Genomic DNA, 11,464 nt, shown 5'->3' with positions numbered 1-11,464 from the left:
TACCGGTATTGTTATCAATATAATGACATTAATGAAACATCAGTGTAAACACTGCAGAAGTACATATATATTTTGTGGAATGCCAATAAAAACAATCAGCTGGTCTTCATAAATAAATCAGTGTTGGTGCTAGGAATTTTATCATTGTAGCCAGAGTCTCTTAGTGTGGCTGAAATGATCATTTGTTTTTAGCCACAGCAACTTTTATTAGCCACACCTAACAAATCAATTTCACATACAAATTGCACAAAACCTATTTTCAATAACGTTTGTACTTAATTATCCACATGTTGGTCAAGGACAGTTGTACATACACTTTCATTCCTCAACAGATAAACTGCTGAGCAAATTTTCTGCCGATTTTATAGCTGCAAATAATAAGGACCAGGAGCACCGTAAAACTCCAGGTCCTTGTGAAAGTTGTCTGTCATTCAATTAAAAAATATGCATTAGACAAATATTGTTCTCAACTACGTTCAGATCTGTATTTCATTATTATTTCATTATTAATAATGCTGGTGAATAAATTGACCCGGCTCTTTATTCAATAGTCAGGGACAAACATGTCATGAAACAATCGGCTAAGTCTAATCATTTGCCATAATTTTTTCCCTTTTTTATTTTTAAATGATTTAAAAACTGCTGTATATGACCATTATCTTGTGATCTGGATAAAATTACAGTGATCGCCTGACTGTGCAAAGCATTGTCCATTAAGTATCAAAGAAGACTATTGGTGTTCAAAAATGCTTAGATTTTCAGACAACTTATTTACAATTCGCAAAGACACTAAAAAATTAAAATGGCAGTTCGTCAAATACGACATCTATGATCAACCGACTCATCTTTAAGGCTCATCCTCTTCTGGAGTCTAACATCTACCTCCATGCACAGACAAAACCCTTGCTGTGTACTTTGTTCGAGCATGGTCTAGACAGTGGTTCGTCTGTCTTTGTTCTCTTCTCGGTGGTTTTATTGTTTCCTTTTTTGTAAATTAGAAGCCGTTTTAAACCAAGTTTCTTTCTCAGCTGAGAACAATCAATAAAGTATTTGTAGTTGATAATTGTAGCTGCCCGCCAGCCGCTTCCCTTTATTCTGTAGATCTGTCACCGCGCACCGCATCGTACCGTGCATTCGTAATGTATTTGCATTGTTTTGGTGTCTCGAAACTACCAAAAGCGTACAAGGACCGTAGTACACTGGGGATCTTGAAACTTTTCTGCGCATGCTCATTTAAGCTTTGGTGAAAGTCCAACCCCATCACGTTGCGCTGACCAGGAAAAAAACAAACAACAAATAAATAAACGAACAAATAAACAAACATACAAACAAGCATACAATATCATAGAACGTTGAATAAATAAACATACAAACAAATAAACAGACAAATTTATACACACATGCATATATATATAAATATATATATTGTGTATATATAGTATATATATATATAATATATATATATATATATATATATATATATATATATATATATATATTTTAATTTCTCAAAAGTGTTGGGTACCCTGTAGCTGAATGTAGCAACATTACAAATTACTCCTAAAAACAAGCGCATTGCTTAAATAGAAAAGCAGATGAGCTTATATTGTTACATTAAACCGACATTAGTTTACTATGATCCTATCATCCCAGATTAGTTCAAATCGTGTTAATGACACAAATCATAATGTGTCATGGGATATCTCCAGTACTGTGTAGCAACACCAAATTTGAAGATAACCAGGACTAGTGTCTAGTACATGGATTGGCCTTTTCCAAAACAGATCCTGACACTTCTTGACTATTCAATATTCTACCTATCTACAATTTCCTATAATATTTTGTCTTTGTTTGTTAATTGTAGTCATAAATCTTCCCAGAAACGGCTTGTGTATTTCTTTTTAATTAACTATGCTGGTTCCTAAGATGTTCATATTAAGATACTTAAACTTGTAAGTTGTGACAGGATAAGCTGTGTTGATTTTAGGATAGCCTAGCTTTTCAGAATATCAAAAAGTATTCTGCAGAAAATGCTTGTCTGATTGCTTGATGTTTGAGCTTTGGTTTTCAGAAACCAGGCATTCTAAGAAATTTGCTCTTTTATAAAACCCTTATAGAAAACTGTTAAACAGAAGTATTTATAGGTACGAAGTCGCTTGTTTTTGCCTTTTTCCTTGAGTACTGTTAGCTTTTCAAGTTTAAGAAAGTTTGTAAAGCTGTTTTGAGTTCAATAACATTCATGTAGAGTGTATTTATTCTTCAAATGTTTATTCCAAAAATTTTGTAAATTAAAAATGATTTGCAAAATCCTTACCAATAACCATAAAGTAGAACTTCGCAAATCTTTGCTTAACTTAAATATGATTCCCACATTGCCTTAACAGTTTTCATCAGTGTTTTACAACTCACAATGTTAGCTTTATTTACGTGTTTCTATAGCGCAGAGTAATATATGCTTTTTATTTTAACCTGTCAGGGTGTTGAAAGTGCTAACAAATTTCCACCACTGTTTAAAAACCATGCCAATGTCCACATGTGTAACAGAAGACTGAAGTTAATGCAATGTGCAATGAATATCACAATATAAAATTACCTACATCGGAGTTGCGGCTGAAAAGTTTTGATTATTTTATTGAATATTTTATCAAATGACATAAAACATATGTGTCATCGACATTATCAGTACTTTCTTTTGAAATAAAATCAGTTCAAGAGAGATGTTAAATTTTAACATACATGTAAGATGCACCTCGGGGACAGATATTCGGACCCTGAAACTTTTTCAATTCTTTTCTGATCTGTCGTAAAGGTTCATTTTAAAGCTCTTTATGTAAGAAAAAACCTTTCACCGTCTAACTTAATTTTCAACGAAAATTTTAGTTTTCCCAAAAGAATTAACACAGGGATGACGGCCATTTTGAATTTCAACTTTAATTATCGGGAAATATCAGGTAATTTGTCTCTCTAGTACCAAATTTTGCAGGGTGACCTGGATCTTTATTCTCGAGTTTGAAAGAGAGCAGTTGAAAATTTGCGTGTGGGGAAAGTCTAAGCAAAAGTCTTTCATTTTCGAGGCGCGATCTACCTTAAACTTATATTTGAAAAACATTTGACAACGCATAAGCATTATCTGACCCTCAGTTATTGTGGCATTATCCGACCCTCAGTTATTATGGCATTATCCGACCCTCAGTTATTATGGCATTATCCGACCCTCAGTTATTATGGCATTAGGCCTATCCGACCCTCAGTTATTACGGCATTATCCGACCCTCAGTTATTATGGCATTAGGCCTATCCGACCCTCAGTTATTACGGCATTATCCGACCCTCAGTTATTATGGCATTAGGCCTATCCGACCCTCAGTTATTATGGCATTAGGCCTATCCGACCCTCAGTTATTACGGCATTATCCGACCCTCAGTTATTATGGCATTATCCGACCCTCAGTTGTTAAGGCATTGTCCGACCTCAGTTGTTAAGGCATTGTCCGACCTCAGTTGTTATGGCATTGTCCGACCCTCAGTTATTATGGCATTGTCCGACCCTCAGTTATTATGGCATTATCCGACCCTCAGTTGTTAAGGCATTGTCCGACCTCAGTTGTTATGGCATTAGGCCTATCCGACCCTCAGTTATTATGGCATTATCCGACCCTCAGTTATTATGGCATTATCCGACCCTTAGTTATTGTGGCATTATCCGACCCTAAGTTATTATGGCATTATCCGACCCTCAGTTATTATGGCATTGTCCGACCCTCAGCTATTATGGCATTAGGCCTATCCGACCCTCAGTTGTTAAGGCATTATCCGACCTCAGTTGTTATGGCATTATCCGACCTCAGTTGTTATGGCATTGTCCGACCCTCAGTTATTATGGCATTATCCGACCCTCAGTTATTATGGCATTGTCCGACCCTAAGTTATTATGGCATTAGGCCTATCCGACCCTCAGTTATTATGGCATTATCCGACCCTCAGTTATTATGGCATTATCCGACCCTTAGTTATTGTGGCATTGTCCGACCCTCAGTTATTATGGCATTATCCGACCCTCAGTTATTATGGCCGGAGATAGGCCGGCAAATTATTCTCGTGCATCAGTCAAAATAAGTGGACCTTAAAGGGGAACCTTTCAATGTAAGTCAGATTTCAGTGTACAGTAACATATAGCTTGCACCTAATCATTGCCTTACCACAGCCAAAAGCTGATAGGAATTTTTCATTAGCTCTCAGCGAGCTCAATTTACATGAAGATAAGCCTGTATACACTCAGTGTGACAGTTTTCGGACGACCTCAGTTTTTCGGACATTTAATGACATGCTGTTCGTTGTACTCACTTCGCTCTGTATAGATAGCGTTTTACAAGAACGTTACCGTATATTAAGTCAGGTAACGCTGCTGTCCCATTTTGGATAGATTAAACGTAACTAATTCATCACGAAATATTTGCATGTACTTTTCTAAACACATCGAAATTGAAAATCGGGAGTTCGAAGTTTCAAAATATCAATATTTAGCCCCTATCATATTCCAAATACGACGTCCGATTACTGCGATATCAGTCCGATTACTACGCATTCAACATGGGGTCAAAAACTTGGCAACTTTGACCCCGAAATGCCCCTTCCGTCGTGTTAACAGTTAAGATCAATAAAATAAAGTTTTGAAAGGTATAATAAGATTTCGGACTGCTCGTCATTTAAGAAACGGCTTTGGGCGAAATTCACCACCCTGTCCGAAAACTGTCACACTGAGTGTAGAGTTGCCAAGGCAAGGTCTTCATGTGATAGATAATTTAATACATATACACATACTTTTATTCAAATAATAGCGAAACAACTTCAGAAAAGGAAATCTTGCAGAAATTCATTTGTTACCCAGAACATTTTTGTACACTGAAATTGCTTTTTGACGGGATGGATACTTATGAAAATCAAGTAACCCCCTCCTCTGTGCTGTTTGTTTATGCTGCTCTGTGCTGTCTAGGGTAGATGGCAATAAGTTAACTTATTTTTACAGCCTTCCTTGAAAGTTTTTTCCCTGCCCATTTTGCATACGATTTAATTTCCTGTAAATGGCCAGCAACTAATTTTTCTTTTTCAAAAATCCCCCGGCTTCCCCTGAAATAAAATGGGCTACCCCTCACAAAGTGCACGCTCTGGCAACGATACCTTCCCCTGAAATCAAATGGGCTGCCCCTCACAAAAGTGCATGCGCATAGAGCATTTGAGCATTTTTACTCTCCACGAACGTCAATTTACATCTTCTGCTAAGGCCTAAGCCGGAATTTCCGGACCGAAATACAAATGTAACGAAACAGCTGTATGTACATGAAAAAATCTCAGCGTTCAACTCCCGGGTACACTTCCTCTGGGATTCCGGGTTCCTTGACCAGTTTGTCCTATCGATTGCGATTTCCGCAAACACGAACTGGTCCCACAGGTGCTCGCAACATGCTGGAGTAAGCGGTCGGGGCAGAACAGGACCACAGTCCCTCGTGGGCTATTCAGCTCTGGGACTATTCGCCCCATAGACGAGTGTACAGAAGCGAGAAACAACCCTCGCTTCTGTACACTCGTCTATGGGGCGAATAGTCCCAGAGCTGAATAGCCCACGAGGGACTGTGACAGGACGTAGGACCTTGTCGAGTATGACAAGGTCCGCAGAACCTGCTAGGCAGAAGGCTGAGTCTTATCTGCAGTGTATAAAAACGATGGTATGACATGATAATCGCATGATAATTCAGAAACCAACAAAATACAAAATTATTATTCATAAACTCTGGCAACGATACCGGCTAGCGTGCGACACTCGGCACTGCCCTCAACTCGAACTGCGAACTGAGGATATTACTCACATTATTTGATATTTGTACATTTGTATTCTGCTGATTCGTATGGAATTTACGTTTACGCACCTCCGTGGTAGAATATTTTCGAGGATTTGTCCATGTTTTCGTTACTCAATTTGATATTTATTGCTATTTTTTATCATCGTACAGTATTCAAGTTCGAAAAAAATCTCTAAAGTCTTCGATTTATCTTCACTGAACAAACAGTTTCTGAATGTGACGTTTTGTTCATGCCACAGACGGTATTTCCCCCGATATGTTGGAGATGTGAAGTCGTCATTCTCCGTGGAAACCAACGTTTGTCTTCTTGTACCATACATCGAGAATTTTGCCCGTATGTATCTATTTTTGTTTGTACTAAGCATTGCTTGTGTAATAACGTTTTCATTACGTGATATCCGTCGCCGAATTCGGGCGATATTTAACCAAAACCGCGAAGGAAAGCGATAGCGCGTTGCTTCAACTGTGTGTGGTTCAGGCTCGTGAAGCTATAGTAGTGTTATCGGTACATTGGTCAATGACCTACATCTCGGTCACGCCACAACATACACACTTCACCCATTGAATACTTTAATCAAAATAGTATTGTCAAAGGCCATACATTTGTCAAGGTATCCGTCCTTCGAATTTTTCGGCTATCGTATTCCTCAAATAGTTTAATCGTTAGACACTTCACACTAGACAAGGTTTCTGTTTATTACAGTTTAATCATACCATGATATAACACGGAAATAGTGAAATCACGAAGTTTGTTGGACTGACCTTGGGGGTAATAGACGTCTATTACCTCTGTGGACTGACCCAGCTGGTACACGTCAAGTTAGTCATAGGTATGAATATTTTGGCCCTTGCTTCAAAGTTCACTCACATATGCACCTCAAAACTGAAGCTCATGGTAGATTGCAGGTAAACTATTAAATCTTTCCCGGAAATAAAACTCGCTATATCTCTAATATGTAAGTGAAAAAACATTGAAACAAGCATGCTGACACTCCGGTTATTTCGTCTGGACCTAGATGTATTTCTTGCATACAGTGTTTCACCCGATAGGTAGGGCCTCTTCAGGTACATCTTAAGAGAGTGATAAAATGTACAGATCTCAGTATGTTTATTACAACTTGACAGTCAAGCTTGCTGGGCACTAATCATGATCTGGAAAGACACCAATAATACTCTCTATAATTGATATCTCAAGATCTGATTAAAGGGAATGACATCATTGAGGACGTCAGTGAGTTAAAATTGCTCAATTGTGCGTTCTGGAGAAAACACTGATTTCAGTATGGTATGTAGCCTGTGTAGATCACAATAAAAAAACATAGTGGTCATCACAAGACAAATATAATCTGCCAATAAATCTTCCTTTTACACGTAAGACTTACAAACTTTGAAATGTCACTGGTTTATTAGATTACACATGGAATATTTCCTAGTTCAGGACAATATCTAACTTTCACAGTTGTGAGATTAATTTTTAGGCCTACTAAGTTTGAACAGACTAACATACTATTAACATGAATAAACTGCTGTCTGATTCTAAAAGCTATAAAAAATTCTGCAGCTCAGTCTGTTACAGAAGGTCATCTAAACATGCATTCCTGTAACAGTATCAAAATCCTCTCCAGTACAAAATAGTGATCAAAAAGGGCAAAATTTATTTCATGATTCAAGATGAAAACTTGTGGATTTTTGACTAAAAAAGTCCATTAATTTTTAACTATGCTTAGGATTATCTTGTGTGCATTGGTCTGTTCTAGTGTTTTTAACCCAAATATACCTGGTGCATCATTCAAAACAACTCCAACTATTTCTTGCAACAGAAATACTGTTTTCATGAAAGAATGTAATCATATTACATGTACCTGTATGCAATAAATTTAATAGACTTCTTTATAATTATTGAATTATTAAGCTCATATATGTATTAATATTTTCTTCGTCAGTGAGCATAAAATATAGCAATAGATAAAGCAACTGTAAAGGAAACTGCACTTCATAAATACATACATGTAGTTTTAAAATTCATTTCGTTTTTGTAAGTCAACTAAAATAGCCTTAAATTTTTTATGGTGCAAAAGTACACTTTTCACCTATGTCAAAGCTTGTTCAGTAGTGTGTGTATCCAGTGAATTCAACTTGAAGTTTGTTACATTTTGAAACATTTGAGTCTGTGATTGACTTAGACGGCTGCAAACACCTACTTGCTGTAAAAGTCAATGCTATTGTCAGAGTGTCTAAGAAATGTAGATGTTCATCTGCATCAACAAAGTTAGGTATTAATTTGAATTAGACATGACTTTGGTTCATACTGGCTCTGCTGATAATACAGATAATTTATTTAATCAAACGGGATATTTTATTTCAGAGAATTTTATTCAGGTTGATAAAATAATGTACATGTTTTGGTTTGTTTAGGGGAAGTATTATATCCGTTGCAGTAATTTGTGTCAGGGCTCAGACTCCCATCATAAGTCCTTAGAATAGGTAATTGGTTTGCATGTCATCTTACATTGTCTGAAGCAGTTTATGATAATGAAGTTTTGAGAGTATCACAATAAAATCAACATGGTACATGTATATGGTTGATTTGTATATTATCTAGACATAGAAATTCATGAAGTTATATATAGACGATAGTTTGACTGTAATTTTGTGATACATATGAAAATCCTGTGATTGATTTGTTAAATAATGGTGCTTTTTACTAGTAATAAGTTAGACACAGTGAATAGTCATTTTGATTAAATTTATACAGATCATGGTAATCTATTTTATGCCAAATGTTTCCTTGACATGCTTCAGTGTACATTACATAAAACAGCAAATATTTTCAATTCAGTGATACAAATAATTCACATCATAGGGCTCTGCCAGCATAAATACATATACACGTATATTCATATACTTCAACATATGATGACACAATATCCTTTGCTGGCAAAATGAAAACATTCCTCAGCTGCCCAATCTCTGCATAAACTGCGAGGTTCAGACAAGATGTCTGCACTTATTTTGACATTATGATAGCTGCAGGAACAATTATAAAAAGGAGAATTTAGCTTTCTCTTTTACTTCAATATAATAACACTCTCCATCGTCCAACTATTCTCAGGTGTATGGTACCTACAGTACATTGTTTTCATTGCATGCATAAGAGTACATTTCAGGTACATGTATAGTACCAGTGTTTCATGCACATGTTGACAAGGGGATGGATGAGTCCCCCTCTGTTGACATGTTTGCACCCCCTAGTAATTTGTCAAGGGGAGACCAGCCACCCCCTCGCCGATGAAATGGTGCCAGTCAAACCTTAGGGATGGGTGTATAACACATGAACTGGTGGAATTCCCCCTAAATTTTCTGGTAAAGGGGAAAATCCCCGTTGATGCCATCCTGGATGAAACGCTGGTGTACATGTACAGTTACAAAGATGATATATGTACCAGACTATACATCCATCTGCAAGTAAACCTTTACATTTCTAATGTGCTTGTAATGCAATTGAGACATGTACTTTTCATCTATTGTTACCGTACCGTGTAATAATTTGTTTTCCTGTGCTGTATTTAAGAAATTGTCTTGCTTGTAATGCAATTGAGACATGTACTTTTCATCTATTGTTACCGTACCGTGTAATAATTTGTTTTCCTGTGCTGTATTTTAAGAAATTGTCTTGGTTCTTTCATTTACATGATAACTTCATTTTTGTTCCTCTACAGGTGGAATGTTAGATGCTGTAGAATTTTTCATTAAGACTCCGTACCATTATATTTTCTGAAGACAAGAACAATGGATTGTGTTGATACTGCACAGCATGGGTTAGAGGATCTGAGCAGTGCAATGGGACGTATGCATCTTAATAACCTGAATAACAACAATACTGATATCGCTATGGTAGATGGCGATGTCAATATGGAAAGTATGGAAACTACAGAAACTGACATGACCTCTGAGGCTGTTCGACTGTCAACATTTACAAATTGGCCACACTATGCACCCGTCATGCCGACAGCTCTTGCAAGGGCTGGATTTTTCTATGTTGGGCGTCAAGACATTGTTGAGTGCTTTTCCTGCAAAGTGAGAATCCAGGACTGGGAACTTGGTGATACAGCCATGGGTGAACACAAAAAACTGTCTCCAAGTTGTCTTTTTGTGCAAGGCAAAGAAACAAGAAATAAACAATTGCTTGTTCCCCCAAAGAGGCAGGAGTCCACGCCTAGACAACCCAGAAATCAAGTTTTGTTGAGCCCAAATCAGATGGAATCAGGCAGTGAGAAAGCACAACAACAGCTAGCATGTGCACTTGAACATGAATTGCAGATTACAGAAAAAAGAGCCGTGGCGCCACAAAATGAAAATTCAAGATTAGATAATGAACGCAGACCAATGGCAAGTGAAGAGAAAAGGTTGCTGACTTTTGTAAGTTGGCCAAAAAATTCTCCTGTTCATCCTGAGGATTTGGCAAAAGCAGGATTTTATTTCATAGGATCTGATGATACAGTTCAGTGTTTTGCTTGCCGTGGAACTTTAGGAAAATGGAGAGATACAGATGTTCCAATGAGTGAACATCGGGAACACTTCCCAATGTGTCCATTTGTTCTTGGGGTGAATTGTGGAAATGAACCAATGAGACAAGACAATGGGGGTGCCGAGAGGACTTTAAAGTTACCTGTCAGGGTTTCTGAAGGAGGGGAAGAAGAGAACATATCAGCTGAGATTCTTGCAAATCATCATAGCAGTGCACAAGCCCAGACTGCTTGTGTCAGTCCAGAGCCATGTAATATTGTACTCGGTCCAAGTGCACATTCAGAGTACAAGGAAGTGAAAAGACGTCTGAGTACCTATCACACATGGCCTGCAAATGCAAATGCTAGACCAGATGCGTTGGCACAGGCAGGATTTTTCTATACAGGTAAGATTGTGTCCTTTTCAAAGCAATTCTGTTTATTCACATGAACACTTCAAGGGCCAGTAACTGTAACTTTAGATGATTTTCCCCATTAATGTTTTAAATGTCAACTACAGTTTCTTGTTGTACTCCCTGAGCATGTTGAGATACACAGTATTCAGCTTGTGAACTCAGTCTGTACAAGTGTTGATGACATTGTGATTGTATTGTGATTGTTACAATCACAATGTGGTGGACAATCTGAATTCTGGTCCAGACTAGCATTCCAACGTAATTGCAATTTACATGTACATGCTGTATTGACAAGCTAAATAGTTGGTGTTCCTTGGGGTAAATTAGTTAAGTATACTCACTCTGGCCTACCAAATCAAAATAAATTTGAGCCCAGGGTTATTGACGGTATTTTCTATCTTTCAAGGTCTCATTCAATCCTTTTAAGAATCTGTGATATTAAATGTAGATATCGTACTCTGTATGTTGTCCCAAATAGAAATTCTGATGTTTATCAATGGCAGGCAGTTGTGGTTGACAAATGATACGCACAGATACCGGTACATGTACCTTTCAAGTTTCAGAATGACAAAGGCATTTCTCTTGCTGACAAAACATGCCTGTAAGCTAACATGTACTAAAACAAGTCACAAATATAATTTTTGGTCGCCTTGACAACATTGTTAATTGCTTGATGACTAGCTTG

General features: G+C 37.3%; 1 protein-coding gene across 1 annotated transcript in view; it reads left to right on the top strand.

Annotated features, from left to right (window-relative positions):
• Positions 1–6,069: 6,069 nt before the first annotated feature.
• The window catches only part of LOC139116199 (baculoviral IAP repeat-containing protein 7-like), a 30,044-nt gene continuing 24,649 nt past the window's right edge, over positions 6,070–11,464 (top strand). The window contains exons 1-2 of the mRNA XM_070678754.1: positions 6,070–6,192; positions 9,578–10,770. Of these exons, the coding sequence (XP_070534855.1) occupies positions 9,648–10,770 (1,123 nt within the window). The 5' untranslated portion in view covers positions 6,070–6,192; positions 9,578–9,647. The remainder of the gene's footprint in view (positions 6,193–9,577; positions 10,771–11,464) is intronic.

Source organism: Ptychodera flava, chromosome 17, assembly GCF_041260155.1.
Source record: "Ptychodera flava strain L36383 chromosome 17, AS_Pfla_20210202, whole genome shotgun sequence".
Classification (NCBI taxonomy): Eukaryota; Metazoa; Hemichordata; class Enteropneusta; family Ptychoderidae; genus Ptychodera; species Ptychodera flava.
This window is presented reverse-complemented; position numbering and strand designations above follow the sequence as displayed.